Source organism: Pseudoliparis swirei, chromosome 8 (genome assembly GCF_029220125.1).
Source record: "Pseudoliparis swirei isolate HS2019 ecotype Mariana Trench chromosome 8, NWPU_hadal_v1, whole genome shotgun sequence".
NCBI lineage: Eukaryota > Metazoa > Chordata > Actinopteri > Perciformes > Liparidae > Pseudoliparis > Pseudoliparis swirei.
Genome location: NC_079395.1, coordinates 12,181,516 through 12,199,895, shown reverse-complemented (window position 1 = coordinate 12,199,895; position 18,380 = coordinate 12,181,516). Strand labels below are relative to the sequence as shown.

General features: G+C 40.7%; 2 protein-coding genes across 2 annotated transcripts; one reads left to right on the top strand and one right to left on the bottom strand.

Moving 5' to 3' along the window:
* Positions 1-2,046: 2,046 nt before the first annotated feature.
* LOC130198526 (ras-related protein Rab-11B) lies at positions 2,047-6,579 on the bottom strand. Its single transcript, XM_056421714.1, has 5 exons — positions 6,402-6,579; positions 4,480-4,675; positions 3,689-3,882; positions 3,362-3,442; positions 2,047-2,673 (listed from the first exon to the last, which is right to left on the bottom strand). The coding sequence occupies exons 1-5, from the start codon at positions 6,439-6,441 to the stop codon at positions 2,528-2,530; spliced, it is 657 nt and encodes a 218-aa protein (XP_056277689.1). The 5' UTR covers positions 6,442-6,579; the 3' UTR covers positions 2,047-2,527.
* Positions 6,580-7,572: 993 nt separating this feature from the next.
* Positions 7,573-17,704, top strand: timm44 (translocase of inner mitochondrial membrane 44 homolog (yeast)). The gene is made up of 13 exons (XM_056421693.1): positions 7,573-7,610; positions 10,361-10,465; positions 10,771-10,935; positions 11,050-11,130; positions 11,280-11,429; positions 11,998-12,131; positions 12,248-12,333; positions 12,565-12,657; positions 12,853-12,977; positions 13,471-13,521; positions 13,748-13,837; positions 14,073-14,183; positions 14,581-17,704. Exons 1-13 carry the CDS (start codon positions 7,581-7,583, stop codon positions 14,698-14,700), a joined length of 1,341 nt encoding a protein of 446 aa, XP_056277668.1. The 5' UTR covers positions 7,573-7,580; the 3' UTR covers positions 14,701-17,704.
* Positions 17,705-18,380: the final 676 nt, after the last annotated feature.

Here is an 18,380-nt window from a genome sequence, read left to right as displayed (position 1 = left end):
GTACTTCTGGTTACTTCAATGTTTGTTTCAATACTACTTTTCAGAAGGAAGATCCACTACACTTATCTTACAATGATAGTTCCTTTTCAGATTAAGATTTTACATAAAAGAGGAGTCATCTCACAACTCCCAATTTATATTGTGACTCATTGGAGGCCCTGACACTGCGGATGGGACCAGAAGAGATATGATTTATGTATAAAGTAGATCAAACCAGCTCCACCATGACGTGGAACAACAGTAGCATCAACATATTTAAACTATAAATATGTATATATATCAAGTCAAGTCTTTTATTGTCAGATACACAGAATGACACAGGGTCAGACTGGGCACTGAAATTCTTAGGACAAGGCACCACACAACAACTACCATAGCCTAACATAATATAACATGACATACACACTGTACAAGAACTCTGAACATAATACTAACATATATACATATAATACACATAATAACTAGACTACAGACAAATGGGAGTAGCAGGAAGTGAAAGCAGGTAGTGCAATAGAAAGTGTAAGTGTAAGTACAAGGCTGAAAGTGACAGTGTATGTAAAGTGATGAGTGTAAAGTGTCGAGTGCAAAAGTGTCGATCGTGTGTCAGTGTCCATTGAGCAGCCTGATGGCTCTCGGGAAGAAACTGTTCTCCAGTCTCTGTGTGCCGGATACTATGGTACCGCCTTCCAGAAGGCAGCGGGGTGAACAGTCTGAAGGCTGGATGATGGCAGTCCTTTAGGATCCTGTTCTCCTGAGGCATCGTGTGGTATGTGTCCTGCAGGGCTGGGAGCTCCCTACCGATGATGAACTCCGCAGTCCTGACCACACTGCGTAGGGCCTTGCGGTCCTTGGCTGTGCAGCTCCCAGACCACACTGTGATGCACCCAGTCAGGATGCTTTCTATTGTGCATCTGTAGAAATTGGTGAGGATGACTGAATCCATGCCAAACTTCTTCAGTCTCCTCAGGAAGAAGAGGTGCTTCCGGGCCGCTTTGACCACCTTGTCTGTGTGAGCAGACCAGGTGAGGTCGTTACTGATGTTGACCCAGAGGAACCTGAAGCAGCTGACCATTTCCACTGCAGAACCGTTGATATGCAGGGGTGCGTGCTCCTCCACCTGCCGTCTCCTGAAGTCCACAATCATCTCCTTTGTCTTGCTGATGTTGAGAGAGGCTATTATCCTGACACCATGTAGTCAGGGTAGCAACCTCCTCTCTGTAGGCTGACATCATTGCCAGTGATGAGGCCCACAATGGTTGTGTCATCAGCAAACTTGACAATGAGGTTGGAGCTGTGCGTAGCTACACAGTCATGTGTGAACAAGGAGAACAGGAGGGGGCTGAGCACACAGCCCTGGGGGGTGCCTGTGTTGGTGATGACTGTAGATGAGGTGCGGTCACCGATTCTCACCACCTGTGGCCTCCCCGTCAGGAAGTCGAAGCCCCATTTGCATAGGGAGGTGCTTAGTCCCAGGTCCACGAGCTTCGAGACGAGTCTGGAGGGGATGATGGTATTGAATGCTGAACTGTAGTCAATGAACAGCATTCTCACATATGTATTCCCTTTGTCCAGGTGGGTGAGGGCGGTGTGCGTGGTCAGGGCTATGGCATCATCTGTAGACCGGTTGGACCGGTATGCAAACTGCATCGGGTCCAGGGTGGGAGGCAGCAAGGAGCAGTTGGCTGGGTGTAAATCACAAGTTTGATTGTGGTAAGATGATATATTGATTCTTTCAACAACTACAATATTTGCTGATGTCACAATAGCATTTTGATCATATGATATGAGACGATATCAGATGCCTTTTTAACACAATGGACGGAAATAGTGATCCACAAAATAATAATAAAAACATCTTTAAGATTATGGTATTGATGTTTTCTCTTTGCATCAATGATATTGGATAATTGAACCAATATTTAAATTGAGATCAATGTATCGTTACACCCCTACAGCTGGCGCTACAAGGTGGTCCAGGGTCACTGTGCAGGTCCAACTTGTCATTTTGTCTATTTAAGGAGATATACAATAAAGGGCACAAAAGCATAATATTGTAAAATTTAATTGCATGGCATTAATATAATGTATGTGAGCGGACAAGCTATCAAAATATAAACAAACAAAAAAAAGAATATATTTGACAGAAAATGAGATGATGGCTGAAAGAGGAAAGCCCAAACACAGGACTGCTGGTACGACGAACAGGCAGGCCTCCAACAGGTGCAACCACCGCGTACCAGGGAGAAGTCTCGGCTTCACAAGGTCTCAAGCAGAGCTCTTCTGCTACGCTATCATGGGTAACTGTGCAGCTGCATACCCTAAACCAGCAGTCCTGTTTTTGCACTGTGGTGTAACAAACTGTACCTGGGTCAGATTACAATTTGAAAACAGCTCTTTCTGGAACTGACTCCACTGACCTAAAAAGTGCAGACTCAGACAATATAGCACCCCAGGTGGATGGAAGCATACCAACACTGTGGATTTCAATTAATAATCGACCCAGGTGAGAAGGGACGGTTGCCATGGGTTACAGGTTCAGACAGCACTGCAGTTTGCTCCCCCTCTGGCCGTCCGTAGTGGGAGGCACGCTGATGTCCACCACATTGTTTCCTGGTGACTCGTCATGGGCAGACCGCTCAGCAATCTGTTTCTGCGAGACGATGCGGTAGATTTCTGTTTTTGAAAAGATGTAATAGAAACAGATCAGACATTTCTCCCTAAATGATGTCGTTGTGTTAGGTGTACGCTGATAATGCTACTGAAACCCAAACAGGGAAGAGATCTCTCTCTCTCTCTCTCTATATATATATATATATATATATATATATATATTATATATGTCTTCCCTGTTTAGGAATTGTTTGTATATGTTTTATAGATATTACTGTATATATATATATATATATGTCTTCCCTGTTTGGGAATTCTTTTATAGATATAACTGTATATATATATATATCCACGTTTTAAGTTGATTCTTAAGTTACGATGTTCCACAAGACAGATCAAAAAAACTTCCCACTGTAAGAGAAAGTTACTCAAGTTTAGGAGTTTAGTTATCAGAAATGACAATTTATTTCAGTCGTTGATGATTTCTCTGTCAATATCAGGAGCTGCTTTTAAAACAGACTTTTTTTGTTTGTTTAATACCTGAACACATGTCTTAAAGCCTGCAGGGTAAAATCTTAAGAAACAGTTTCAGTTTAGAATTACGAATTCACGGTACGTTATCAGACAGTGGTTTTGAATGATTGGTGTTTACGAAAGTACAGTTACATTTTAAAAGGACTTTAATTACTTATCGTTCAAGTACGATAACAACAGTGCAGCTCTGACGTCACAACTCTGTTCACAAGCTTACCTGTGAGGATATTCTTGAAGGCTTCTTCAACGTTTGTTGAGTCCAAGGCTGAAGTTTCTATGAATGACAGATTGTTCTTCTCTGAGGGGTAAGACAGAAAACATTTAACAACAATAGAAGCTTGCAGCGAGATAAGTTAATATCAAGAATGGCATGAGGACATCTCAGTATTATGGTGTATATATATAATCTTTTTTTGCCACATTCAGAAAACAAAAAATGAGTTAAGGTAATCTATAACTTGAAAGAAATAGAAATACATTAATAAAATCCCTCCCCACACTAAAATATTTGGGCTTTTTTGTAACTTTTTGGAAGTCACAGTACCTGCGAAGGCCCGGGCCTCATCTGTGGGCACGGCCCTGAGGTGGCGCAGGTCGCTCTTGTTGCCGACCAGCATGATAACAATGTTGTTGTCTGCGTGGTCTCTCAGCTCCTTCAGCCAGCGCGCCACATTCTCATAGGTCAGGTGTTTGGCTATGTCGTACACTAAGAGCGCCCCCACCGCTCCTCTGTAGTATCTGTAACAGGGCAAAAGACACAACGGCATCAGCACATTTCACTGGAGAGGACAAGAACCATCTGCAAGTCTGCTTAGTCCTTAAAATCATTCTAAAGCGTTACATATCTTTCTGCTGCTTGTACACTGACTAATCCAGTATACATAGTATATATTACAATATATAGTACTATAGAATTATTAGATTACACTTTTAACAACTAAGTTCCAAGAGTCCTTTTCAGAACTGTTATGAGACGTTAATTTGAAATGGACTCATATTGTACTTTAATTAAACATAGTTAGTTAAATGTAGTTAAATTCAATGATATGTGAGGTTAAGGTCAAAGTGTGGTCTGTGAAACTTAACATGTTTGACATATATCAGATGCATATCTCGGCTGCATGGGTTCTTACTCAAGGAGATTAATTAAAGCAACAAGCTCAAGACATGTTGAGCAGGTGAGCTCGACCCGAAGAGCCATCCTCTTTAACTAAACGTTGGAGAACTTCCTCACTTGGGATGGTCTAGTCGGAAGGATGAAGTGTTACTTGTGACTGCTCTGCTCAAGTGTTTCCCCCACTGAGGCCAGACTAGCAGCACACAGACGTGACTCACGCCGAGGTGATGGCTCTGTAGCGCTCCTGTCCTGCTGTGTCCCAGATCTGAGCCTTTATCGTCTTGCCATCCACCTGAATGCTGCGCGTGGCAAACTCCACCCCAATGGTGCTCTTACTCTCGAGGTTGAACTCATTTCTGGTAAACCGAGAGAGCAGGTTGCTCTTCCCGACGCCCGAATCCCCAATTAACACAACTGTGGGGAGAAAGACAAGAAGGAAGGGAAGGAAAAGAGGAGGTGTGTTAGTATACCGTATGAGTGATGCAAGAGGTAGGAGCTATATATACAGTATATTAATAGATCAAAGAAATGTTGATATTGCACAAAGCAGTTCCTCTCAGCACTGGTTTCAACAGATCCCAGGGGCTTTGTGTCTGTGTGATTTATGGGATACAAAAAAAAAAAAAATTCTACTGTAAAATAGTCATTAAACAAATTGCATAACACAAGGCTTGAGAACGTGCCCTTTTCATTTTAAATTAAGTATTCTTTGGAATTAAATAAATGTTATTTTTATAAAACATTTTCACCGAGCAGACTTTACTTGAATTCATGTTTTTCTGTTTAATCTGTGTTTTTATTATATATTTCTGATGCTTGACCTTTCAAAGAGAGTTTACTCCTCACATCTTCCTGCGAGTACTCAGCTCTAACAATTTTGTGTACCGACCTTCATTTAAAACGTATTTTCTACCCCTGAGATTCAATCTTCACAAAGAAGTATGTCCCCAACATTGAGTGTAAACATAGGACTTTTATATTGAACACATCTGGAAGGCACTGCTGCAACCAGCTGAGCTGAGTAGGTGGTTCAGCATAAGCTGTCCATATTGATTATTCTCATGCCCTGTTGTTTATGCATTGTCTCAAGCTGTGTGGGGGACGTGATTGATCCGACTCGTGGACCTGGGCCGAGCTGGGCCGAGCTGGGTTTCTGTTCACAGCAGAGTGGAGCCTTTTTGTTTCCTGCTTCCTCGACCAAAGGAAATAGAGCCGAACTTTGTTCCTGTCGACATGGTGCTGTTGTGGGCTGCAGGAAGCTGATAACAGGCTTCATCAAAACCTGAATCGACAGTTTCAGGCCGCCTTGCTCTTCCTGTTTAGGCCGGGTATACAGACGATGCATGGCTCTGGAAGAGAGAGAGGGAGAGAGGGAAAGAGGGAAAGAGAGAGAGAGAGAGAGAGCTTTCGCCCTCCGGCAGATGCCCTATTCATCCCACAGAGGATACTTTGTTGTATCTAAATGGCCATTTGGCTTATGCAGGCCCAGGATGTTAATGTGAACCAGGAGCTGATATCCGATCAAAGGAAGTCATTCTGGATCCAACTGAGCACCCAAGATAAACATGGTCCTGAGTCTGGTACCGCTCAAATCTGATTCAACTCAGACCTTCTGACCAGTCATAACAAAACAACACTGATAAGTTATAAGTTGCAGTATGTATTGTTTGTATGAGCAGGATCCTGATCTGAGGATGAAGCTTATTGATCATGAGAGGTGGAGGCTAATAGGCCTTTAATCAACCTCCTGAGGAGGAATGAAACAGCATGTAATTCAATAAAGCAGCAAACCGTTCACTCAACCGACCAATCCTCCTCTATGACTTGATGAAAGTTTAATACAAAGGCGGAGCATGGATAGGGTGTTGCATACCATATCTATAAATATAGATGCAGGCGTTGTAATATTTAAATGACAGCATTATGATTTAATAATTAACCGATTATCATCCGGGCAGTTTCTTTAAAACAAGTCCGTTTCTATAGAAATTGTAGATGTCTAATCTGTGAACATGACACAAGTAGAGAGCGATAGGCATTTCTAAAGCATAGCTCTATCGGTGTGAGTAAGTAAAAGGGGAATGCAGTCATCTTTTTGTCTTTCTTTCTCTTTTTTTTTTTCTTCTTTTTTTTTTTTTACCTTTAAACAGGAAATCGTATTCATCGTCTCGGTTCCCCATTCTGGAAGAGGCCGCTCCAACGCTTGTCTCCCGAAGAGGTTCTGTGAAAAATATAGGTTTGAATTGCCGATATATGGCAGAAAAAGATGCTAACGGTTTGCGCTGAGACTCTGCGCCAGTGTTGGCTGTCAAGGCGAGCTGGACGCAGAAAGAGAGAGATCCCAACTCTGCAGCGGGAGGGGAGGAGTCCCTGCACTTCAAATACCTTCCTCGGGGGGACGCTCTCGACTGGCATGCCAGCAGACACCGTCCAGCTGCAGAGAAGTTTAACTCTGAATGAAAAGGATGACAGGGTCAGTAAAATGTTGGTATTGCCAAATAGTTTTATGGTTGATATTGTCTCGTGTGTAAAATAGTTACTGAAAAAACATTACAAATTAAAATGTTATGTCAGCAACCTGCAGCAAGTTTCCACCTTCTGAATTACTTTAAAAATGCATGTTGTCGAGGTAAATTATATAAATGTTATGATGGAAGTATTCTGTTCGATACAAGAAATTGACTTTAAGACTGGAAACAAATTATGTATGGGGACAATCTTGTATTTGTTTGTATGCAATGTAATCTTTGAGTCTGCCTCTTACATATTCTATAATTATGTTTGCACATGAACAAATTCTTAATATAAATGAAGTTAAATAGGTGTTATTTTCTCAAGGACAGGGCAGACTTGTCTTTTGTGAAAAAGATTACAAATAGCATCAGTAACAGAAAAATACGTTATATAATAACAAGTCATTTTTATGATTATGTTATCTACACACTCAACTGACAATTTTAGAAGGCCACTGTTGGAGCAATTATACACTCTGTTTTTGTTACAATAATTCCTTGTCTTGTAATATACTGGGACATATTGAGATTAATAACATTCATTCAAATTAAGATTAACAAAATTTAAATTGAGTCAGTCACTAGTGACGGAATGAATTCAGTTCTTAAATGCACGGATTTCTTGATTGGAGAGACAATGTTATGTCATTATAAAAGTACAATGATTTTTTATGATGGACTATCCCTTTAAAGTTGTCCTGACAGCTGGCCCCGCCTCTGTCTAGCAGCTCTGCTCCTATTGGCTGAGCGAAAGGTCAGCTGCTGTAGCAGGAAGCACATGCAGCTCCGCGCATTCCAAGATCAAGATGGCAGCCTCCGTGTGTCGGTGCTACGAGGTTAGACCATTCATTTCCTTCATTACAGTTTTTTAGTCTCTAGCAGATAATCTAGTGACGGGAGTAGATATATTCAGCTTCTAGTTAGTCTCTTCAATCTAGTTATTTGCAGGGGGGTTTGTAAGTTCTTGTTTATGCTGTAAGAGACGATATGTCTGTTAGCGAAGGCCTCGTTGCATCAGACGGACAGTAATGTTCTTAATGTTCTTGCTCAACTATCAACGTCTCACATGAACTTGTTATTTGAGGTTCGTTGATCGAAAGTGGTCTCCGTAGTGTCTTAAACCGGTAAAACGAGGTTAAATAGCGAGCCGTTCAGACGCATGCGTATAGCAAAGTACTGACTCATCGGTTCTGAGTCTGACCCTTGGGTCTAGATAATCTTAACCTTGGCGCGCAGGTCTAGACCATCATAAAAAAAAATATTAAATAGTTTTTGCTGTAACCTAATTGTCGAGGGCTTAGTTTAGGGACAAGTCTAGGGGCATGAGACATGATGTAGGTTAAACGCATATGCGGCTGAGCGAGCCAGCAGACTGCACCAACAAAAGACTTTATTGACTGAACAAAGTTTGATAATATTCAAACACAAAACATCAGTTGAACACTGGAATTAATCATAAACGTAACTATACAAACACATGGCATTATCAAACTGATACACCTTAAAGAATAACTCCCTTGTGGACACACTTAACACACATCAGGGAACACCAGGTCTGTGAAGGAGCAATGCGTTCTCCTCAATATGAGCACTGATTAAAGACAGACTGCGTTCACCTGTGTCTCGTTGACTCCACACAGCACATGTCAGCCTGTGGCTCCTCCCAGAGCTCATCAGGGTCATGGCAGACGTAGACTCAACAATAATAATGTATTAGTGCTGTGAAAAATAACGCGTTAACTCAGTTAATCCAATTTCAGGTTTAACTAGTTTTTTTTTTTTTAACGCATTTAACGCATGCGCAGAATGAGCTTCCAATCCGTCTGTTGTTGGTCGACGGGACGAAAAAAAAGTCACTTGCAAAATGAGCTTCCAATGCACCACTTCAATCTGAACTCTGTCCGCTCTCATGCAGACGGTCTGTTCATCGGTAATGATCCTTCCGCAGGTTCACCTCCGGAAACCTTGTTACGACTTCTACTTCCTGTAGATCAGGGTCTCAACACGTCGATCGCGACCTGCCAGTCGATCGCGGCGTAGTGTCGGTAGATCGCATGACATTAAAGAGATTGGCCCGCCCCCTGACATGTTCTCTAGAGCACGTCTTTGTTCTTTTATTAAACTAGACGTCTGTTGTTGATCGTATCTCCACAGCAGCATGTCATTTCTGTCTCTACGCGTTGCGTTAACACTTATCAATCTCCGTCTCGCGCACCACAGAGCTCCGTGCGCGCGCATCGGGACCGAGCAAAAAAAAAGTCACTTGTCAATCTGTCCCCGTGTCCGGGCCGGTGAGGTTTCAGCTTTGCAGCGGTGTCCCCGCCGTCCCTTTCATCACGGCCCAGTTCATGAAGAAAACCCACACAGTCAGTTTGCCTCAGCAGCTGCTAGAGGAAGACTAGAGGCCTTTAGATTGTATCATGGTGGAGTTAATGGTTGACAAACAAGAGAAACATGTTCTGTTTAACCCTCCTGTTACCTTTACATTTACTAACATATTTTACCCTCGGGGTCAATTTGACCCCAGCAATTAAAACTTCCAGAAAATTATTAGAATTAATATTGCTTCCCAAGTTTAAGTGTGAGGTACTTTATGTTTGTTTGTTGACTACCTAAATAGCCCTTTAAATAAATAAAAAAGTTGATATTTCTTATATGTTTGACACAGTGAAAAACAGCCTGGGGTCAAATTGACCCCAAAGAACACCGACATTAAACATTGAATGGGGTCAAATTGACCCGAAAGGTAACAGGAGGGTTAAACATTCTGTTTAGGATGAAGATGTATTAATGTTCCAGATGGAAGAAAACTGCTAAATAACTGCTGAGTTGCAGCACCATTGTATAGAAGAATGTATAAATGTATATATCCGTCTTTTGTCATAAATCTCTATGTTCTCACAAAATATACCGAGAATATCGGTAATATGTGATTAATCATGATTAATCCCCAAAAACCTGTGATTAACCCGATTACAAATTTTAATCGTTTCACAGCCCTAATTAGTATAGCAGACCCACTAACGTATATAGACGGGTGACACATTATAGAAAATGTTTTGTTTATTCATTGAAAAGCTGAACAAATACAGATTCTCCCAAACAAGTATACTGAGTGAAACAACGAGGCATCCTGTTGTGCACTGTGAATGGAATTGCTGAGCTGTGCCCGCTTGAATGGCTTTTTGAATCAAGATTGCAAGAAGAAATCATCTAAATGACTTTCATTGGGCACAGCTGTTCTAGAGGCTTCAGGGGTTTATGTTGGTTTATCTATATATATATCTTGACTGTGAGAGCCGTGTGTGCTTTTGAAACAAGTGTTTGATGTAACCTGGTGAAGGTGTATAGATATGTGTAAATATTGCCCAGAGAGATCCAAGACCTAATTACCAACCTGCAAGTGACCAATACAAATAGTGAATGGGGTTCTTACAAGTAGCATCACGGCAACATGACTCCCCTTCCTGCCATTTAGCTATTTGATATACTAGTTTATTACTCAGGGGGCCACATGTCACTCTTTCTCCATCCATTGCAGAGTTGATGGTTTTTTGTGCTAACACTGGCTTTCTCTCCGTTGCAGCTGGTTGGCAGACGTGCCTTGGCCCTGAGCTGCCGGACTACGTTCTCTTCAGTGTGGAGAGGAGATGCCTATTCGTTACATAGAAGCCCAGCTGCAACTGTGCAGGTAACCACTGACGGCTCCCATTTACCTTAACATGATGCATACTTATTGATCATTTAGTTACATAAAAGACATGTATTAGTAGTTTGTGTATAATTCATTTAAGTTAAGTTGTTTTACTAACTGATTTGTCCCAGTTTTGTAATCATCTTCTTTCTTTCTAAATAGTACATGGTGTCTAGTTAATTCTTTCTTTTGATGTCACAGACAAATAAATGATGACTTACCAATAAAAATATGTGAATTGTCTGTTCACTCGAAGCGTCTGTCTGTCCAACTTAAGTCCTACTTTCTATTCATCTCATAAGGTGCGATATGCTTCAGGCCGTAAAGGTTTCTTTGGAGAGTTTGTGGATAACCTGCGACAGGAACTCGGTAAGAATCAGGAGATGAAAGAGAACATAAAGAAGTTCAGAGAAGAGGCCAAGAGGCTTGAGGAGTCTGATGCTCTCCAACAAGCCCGCAGGAAATATGTAAGAACATTGTTATTTATCTGAATAATTATATCTGCATCAAACAGGATTTGCTTTAAATTATTTTAAATGTTTGTAACACGGTCACATAATGTTTTTTATTTCCTTTAATAGAAATCTATAGAGTCTGAGTCAGTGAAGACTTCAGAGGTGTTCATGAAGACCTTTGGCTCCCTGTCAGAGACCGTCAAGGAGGTAAGGTACCACCACTCCAAAAATAAGTGGCCTCAAATGAGAAAATAAAGTAGTCTTTTTGGTTTCTGGAGAAGTGACACCTTGTATATTTAACTCTACTGATTTACTAATTGCACCTGTTTGTGCATGTATACCCTTTCTTGCCATAGGGTCTTGAGGAAGTGAGTCGTACTGACATCGGAAAGAAGATCAAGGAAAGTGTGGAAGAGGCTGCCAAGGCAGCCATGCACTCTGCTAAGTCCGTCTCCAAAGGAGGAGAAAAACTGGGCAGAACCGGCGCATTCAGGGCCATCTCACAGGTCAGAAAATAATATTCACAAGTTAACAAGGTTTCACCATCATCTCTGGAGGAGCATCTTGTAACATAATCTTCATATTTGCATTGTTGTTGGGTCCCATTTACCTACCAAAACTCTGGGTTTGGATACTTGCTTGATTTAGACTCATCATTTATTATTTATTGATACAGTGTCCATTTGCATAGGTTAATATGTCACAGTGCACTGCTCATGATTCAAGGGTATTTACTGAAAGGTATAATATGCAGGAATTTAAACATATATATATCACATTTCTGGGATCAGCAAAGAGCTATTAAAAGACATTTAATTGACTAGAAACCCCAGTGTTCGCAAACATTGAGCGTCAGAGGGTCTTGTAGTTCTGGCTTGCCAGCCACGGTCGCCTCATTAGCATTGTCAAATAGCAGTTGTTACTCCATCAAAGCATTCGGATGAAACTTGTTTGAGAATTTAGAGCAAGACTGCAGTTATATATGGTGTACTGATCTGAAAGTCCTGTACTGAACGGTTTGGTACATGTCCTGTTACATCCCTGTTATAAAACAACTGTGTGCGACATCTGTAGGGTGTGGCGACCATGAAGAAGGAGATAGATGTTGGGGACGCCGGCCCTTACAGAGCTCCCTCGCAGCTGAGGAAGAGAAGCGACTTTTCCTCCAAAGGTGCCGAAAACGACTCCAGAGTGTTTGAAGCCAATGAGTGAGTAAATGTTGGAACTTCAACCAGTTTCTCCTCTCAACCACCTCTTCTGTAAAAATGTATCTTCAATTCCCGTCTCATGATGAAAGTAATGTACTTGTGTTTCTTTGATGCAGAGAGGATATGGGTGTTGTTCTCCACAAGGATTCAAAGTGGTACCAGCAGTGGAAGGACTTCAAGGACAATAACTTAGTTTTTAATAGTAAGGAAACCCTCTGGATGAATTATCTCAGATACTGTATGTATATATAATTTACAGTTTGCACTTATGCACTTCCCTTTAAAGGCAGCAGGTGGCACCAGATTATTTACTGAGACCACAGTCATCGCAAGCTCATGTTTTTGCTACGCGCACTGAAAAATGTGTATATTTTATATATTCCTCGTTTAATAAGTTATCCTCACCCCAGTAATCCCTTTTCGTTTCCTCCAGGATACTTTGAGATGAAGATGAAATATGATGAAAGTGACAATGCCGTTGTCAGAGCATCCAGAGCTGTGACTGACAGAGTCACAGGCTTCCTTGGTGAGACTCTCCATAGTTGATGTTGCAGTTACACGTTGTGATGTATTTTCACCATCTCTGTATCACTCGGTTACTGTGTCTACTGAGTGAGTGGTAGACAATAACAACATGCTCCATGTTGTGTCCTGTTTTATAGATACATGTGGGTATGGCAAAGACATATGACTGATCTATTTGTTGTCGTTTGTTTTCCAGGTGGTCTTTTCTCCAAAACAGAAATGTCTGAGGTGCTGACGGAGATTGTGAAGGCAGACCCCACCTTTGACAAAGACTCTTTCCTCAAACAGTGTGAAAAAGACATCATCCCAAACATACTTGAGGTAAATAGACTCAAGAAAAGAGTTACTGATGAAGGTCTTGCTTCATTGAAAGTGCAATTATAATCAGATTAAGTACATTAATTTGTGTTTGAATTAGTCAAATCCGGTTGGAGCTGTCAGATTCTCATGCTGAGCAGCAAAATAATTAATGAGGAGTATTGTTGGTAGGAAACATTCAAAACAATGTTCTTTTATTTGTGGTAACAGAACAACAGCTGATGATGCAGTTAAAAACATATACAGATGACAAAAAATATACATTTCTAGTTTAAATGAACCTGGAAGTCAATATGCACTCGCATGAGTTTACATACAGTTATCTAAACACACTGAATTTGGTGTAGAATGGAAATTTGACATTAAGACTATAAGACAATGCAAATAGGCAGAATTTAACAAAATAGGTTTGATTCATTGGTTCAACTCACTTTGTGAAAAGCCCTTCTGATATAGTAAAAAATCGATGTTGACAATGTCTCTGTTCTTTCTGCAGGCCATGATCCGAGGAGAGCTGGACGTATTGAAGGACTGGTGCTATGAAGCTGTGAGTCATACGCTGCTACTTTCTTCTTTAGTTTCTAAAGTTCAACTGTAAACTAATAGCTGCTCTTCATTTTGTTTATATATATTTGTCAATTTGCTCAATTCCTTAACAATGTGTTGATGTATTTGCAAATAGGCACAACTACTTTATCTCAGAAATAAAGCCTTCACAAATGGGGAACTACTATGTTGGTCTGCCTCATGTGTTTTTGTTTACTTGCCCTTAGACCTACAGTCAGCTGGCTCATCCCATCCAGCAGGCCAGAGCGCTGGGGCTGCTCTTCCAGTCCAAAATCCTGGACATTGATAACATAGATGTAAGTGCTTGTACACCAGCCATCACACACATTGAATCATACTTTACTGTGTTCTCTAATTTCTAAAGTAATATCTGTAATTATCGTTTTTCCCTTTTCTGCCTTTCAACATTATTTTCCCTTTACATGCACAAAAGCAGACATCACTTATGTGACTTCAGAAAATGACAATAACCGCTGTTGTTATTACTAAGTGTTTTAATTTGTTTGTTCATCGTCTCTCCCTGCGTTGTAGCTAGCGATGGGTAAGATGATGGACCAGGGCCCAGTCCTGATTATCACCTTCCAAGCTCAGGTCGTCATGGTGATTCGTGGGCCCAAAGGAGACGTTGTGGAAGGAGATCCGGTCAGTAAGCTCATGTTACTTGTGCTAGAATAGTGAATCTAATCAGTCGTTTCAAGGAAGTAAATTACTCTAATGGCTGAAATGATCTCAGCACTCCTCAACACGTGTCTATTTTCCATCTTTTATTTCTTTGAATTTCACAAGTTACATGGAGCAATTTGAATCCAGGTTTTTTACTTATTGTGATTAATACAGTTTAAACTACTGATGGTGACAAATGGCTCATGTGAAAATATAAGTAGTGCATCAAGTCTGCCAAGCAAGTTGCATCATAACCTGAAAGACATGAAATGATTTGTGCTTGTTCAGCGCTCTGAAATGTGAGCTTTTACCTGGTAGAGACTTGTACTCACTGTCTCCGCGGTACTGACCCGGTGCTCGCCTCCTGCCCCAACAGGAGAAGGTGATGAGGATGATGCATGTTTGGGCGTTATGTCGTGACCAGGAGGAGCTGAACCCCAGCGCAGCCTGGAGACTCCTGGACATCTCCGCCTCCAGCACGGAGCAGGTCCTCTAGGAGGAGAGCAGGTGAAAAGGCAGACACCCAAACTGTGAAGAACGAAAGAGACGCAAGGATGTGCCTGCAACACCTGCACAAACTGCACACATACATTAACATCTGAACACAGAGTGCACCCATGCTCCTGTGTCATGCCAGAGACTGCATTTGTACACTCTCACATTTCCGACTTCCCAGAGTGCACATGGCAATTCATCCCCCCCTATGGTGCAGAGACATACTACCGGTGTATGATCAGGTCATAGAAAACTGTGCGTCCACCAATATGTGTGTGTTGTCTCCTGCACTGGCTCGCTCGGTCTTTGGGTTTCAAGGTGGAGAGTGAATACAGAACACTTGGATTCATCTTCGGATGAATGCAACCAAACGTTTCAACAACTGGCTAAAGTGGTACAGTCCATTCACTTCAGGCTGGTGGCTCGATCCAAGAAGATCGGTGGAAGAAAATGGAACATCACACCTGTGACTTTACCCGCTGAAAGCCTAAAACTAGATTTAATGTCATCACTGTCTTTGTCAAATAATGTAAACAGGAAATTAGAATGTGGGCACAGGCCTGGAGCCTTGTTGCAACAACCAAAAAAAGTGTCACAGCGTGAGAGACCAAGTTAATCAAGGCAATCGTGCTTCAAGTTTAGAGGCACTCCACACATTACAAACCGGTTTTCTTGTCACATGGAGTCCACTCCTGTGAAGGGAGCTTTCTAAAATCTGATAAAATAGCCCAGATGATGTCATCAATTACTACAGATTGGACTTCGCATTTTTAACAGAAACTCTGTTTTACAAATTTGGGATGTGGAGTTTGAAAGAAGTATTTACGAGATGTGTATGTGTATGTATATATATATAAATAAATAAAATGCCTTCTTAACCAAGAATAGCATACAATTACATATGAGAAGGTGAATTTAACCATTGAGACAGTCTTTCATGTTTTTAGACAGTAAATGGTTGAAGTTCTTTTTCTAGACTAAATTACCACCGTTAATTTTAATTAATGCCTTCTTAAAGAATCCTACCATTGTCTACAACATCCAGCTGTGGCTTTCACATCTGGAACTTATCAGAACTTAAAGTCCAGCGAGTGAGCTGAGGGCTGAAGCATCGAGCGCAGGCTGTGTTGTCCATGTTGTCACGCGTCGCTCCATCAGGAGGAAACATGTCCTTCTGCTTGTATTTGAAAGGCAGCCTGTTTTACCAAGTTGCCGTGCATCAGGCTCCCATTCACTGTAGATCCACTCTCAATAACAGAATTGTACCTAAATATAAGCTCAACTCTGTGTAAATATATTAAATGTTGAGTATCACTTCTTTATAAGATTGGGAGGGACCACATTAAAATACGTTGTTATGGCAGCTTTATCGTTTGATGATCATTTGCCTTCTCATGTTATGTATATTTTTCAACTTTCTTTTACGAAAATGTTTGATTTACTGTTGCTAAAGATGAAAACTTGAATGAATAATTACTGACCGATGTGTTGACTGGTGACATTTTTACTGTGAGCATGTGGGTCTCTACTCACATGTCACTGAAGATTTAACCCATTCTGATTGTACTGTAACGCCCTTTACTTGACCATTCAATTCATCTGAAAGTCCAGAATTGTGAAGAGAAGTTGAGCTGATGAATATATTTAATGCCAACATTATACCATGAGAATTTGACAGTTGTCATTCATGGCCAATGCATGTGATGTGATGGTCACACAAAGCGCAACGGTCCTTCTGTGTCGTCGTGTCACTCCTGGGAACGAGACTTTCCATTGAGAGGACTCATTAAAGGTACAGGATTTAACGAAGAGATATCACCATGACACTTCCTCTGTTAATTACTACATAAAAACGATTATTAATGTTTTGTCATACAAGTGTTAAAAAAGCGAATCTCTCGTGTGAATTTAAATCAAGTTAAAAATAGTTGTTTTAAATTTGTTAATGTTTTTGAGGCTTTTAAATTGAAGCTTTTGGATATCTCTGTGTCGCTCTTTTAATCAGAAAATACTGCAACAGCTGTTGAGATAAAATGTGATATAAACCAGTCTGATCAATATATGAGCAAACTCCTCTAAAATAAATCTGAATATATTTAGTATTTAAAATGGACTGTTTGTTGTATGGCAGAGCTCTGAAGGGGAGTGAAAAATAAAACTAATGTAGATGAAACGGCCTTTAAAATATACGTCTTAGATACATAGGGTAAAATATCTTAAATAACAAATTACCTCAGTTAATTACAATAAGAACTTTTTATTTTTTATTATGTTTTCTGTAATATGTTTTAAATGAAATACAGCTGCTCACAGCTGGTCTACAGAAATAGATTACAACAAGTATCAGTTAGATTGACATGAAACGTGGTTTAGATAGTTTTGGTCCTCCACACAATGAATATTAATGTATTTTTGAGGCCTCAAAGTTGATCTGGCATCTTTGGATTTTCCACAAATCATTAAATTCAGTGAACCACACTCACCTAACACACTTAATGAGCGTCCCTCGAGTGACACCATCAACCAAAGTGTCATCTGCACACATAATACTGTTTCTCATCATTAGAAAATTAGATTGCCAAATTGTCTTTATTGATTTTGTGAATGTTCCTCTAACACTACCCTGAGGAGAAATGATATGTTGGCTCCACTCGTAAACAGTGATTGCTCTACGCAACACTCACAATGTTCTTTTATTGGAGTGGTTGGTTTAGAACAAGTGAAAACAGACCCAGCTTGCTAAAAATATATAATTTATCAACACGGTTCACTTGTTAACTAACTACGTTTCCCATGAGACATTAAATCCATCCTTTAACTTTAAGTTTTAAGTTGACGAATGAAAAAATATTCATGTGTTTTTCTATTTTTATCTAGAAATATGTCCGTCTACAGAATAAAGGGTGCTGTTTTATGATTCCCTTCATCGGAGCGTTCTTAGTCAGCAGCACGGTGTGTTCTGAGTGTGTTTTTGCTCCTGAGAGAACATTAAACCCTGAAAGTTGTGTCTTTGTTTTCTCACTTAGAAACTGACACGCTTTGATGGATGTCCATGGATCTGGCCATTGATGCTGGTAGTATAGGAATGATGTATCAGGCTTTAATAACGCATGCCTATAGATTCCCACATGGCCAATATATAGGGGAGCTCATCCCATAGCTGTCTGTTGTGATGAATAACTGGGGACGTCCTTCCACTCACTAACTAACCTCTTTTGTTCCTCCAAACTCGCTCCTCTTGACTGCGACTGAGGCCGACTGAGGGTTGATTCCTCATCTAAGCTCAATTAAAGTTCATCTTTGCCAGGTTATGAAGTTTCTGCGGCAATTTTATTCAAGTAAGGCACGAGTGAATAGTAAAACCATTTAAATCACAGGATATGTGGAGAGCCTGCTTCCATAAAAAGTCTGTTTCTCCCTGTGAGCAATGAGCGCTCTCCTGGTGCTGACTGAACGGTACAGTAACAGCCTGGAGGCCGAGCAGTACTCTCCTTTATCTACTTCCTTCAATCACAGGATTCTCCTGGAGGCACACGACTACCATGTATACACCAATCTGCTCTAGTTCACAGAATAAAAAGCTTTCAGTTCAGTGTCTGCAGCAACATCGGACCATTATGTAAGCAGCCATCAAACTAGGAATGTCATTCTTCCTATATTGCGTATTTAGATACTTACATT

Coding starts and splice junctions, on each gene's coding strand:
- LOC130198526 (XM_056421714.1), bottom strand. CDS start 6,441: ATGGGGAACCGAGACGATGAATACGATTTCCTGTTTAAAG. Junction 4,676..6,401: donor ATACGATTTCCTGTTTAAAG/GTAAAAAAAAAA, acceptor TTCTCCCCACAG/TTGTGTTAATTGGGGATTCG. Junction 3,883..4,479: donor TACAGAGCCATCACCTCGGC/GTGAGTCACGTC, acceptor GCCCTGTTACAG/ATACTACAGAGGAGCGGTGG.
- timm44 (XM_056421693.1), top strand. CDS start 7,581: ATGGCAGCCTCCGTGTGTCGGTGCTACGAG. Junction 10,936..11,049: donor AACAAGCCCGCAGGAAATAT/GTAAGAACATTG, acceptor TTCCTTTAATAG/AAATCTATAGAGTCTGAGTC. Junction 11,430..11,997: donor CATTCAGGGCCATCTCACAG/GTCAGAAAATAA, acceptor CGACATCTGTAG/GGTGTGGCGACCATGAAGAA.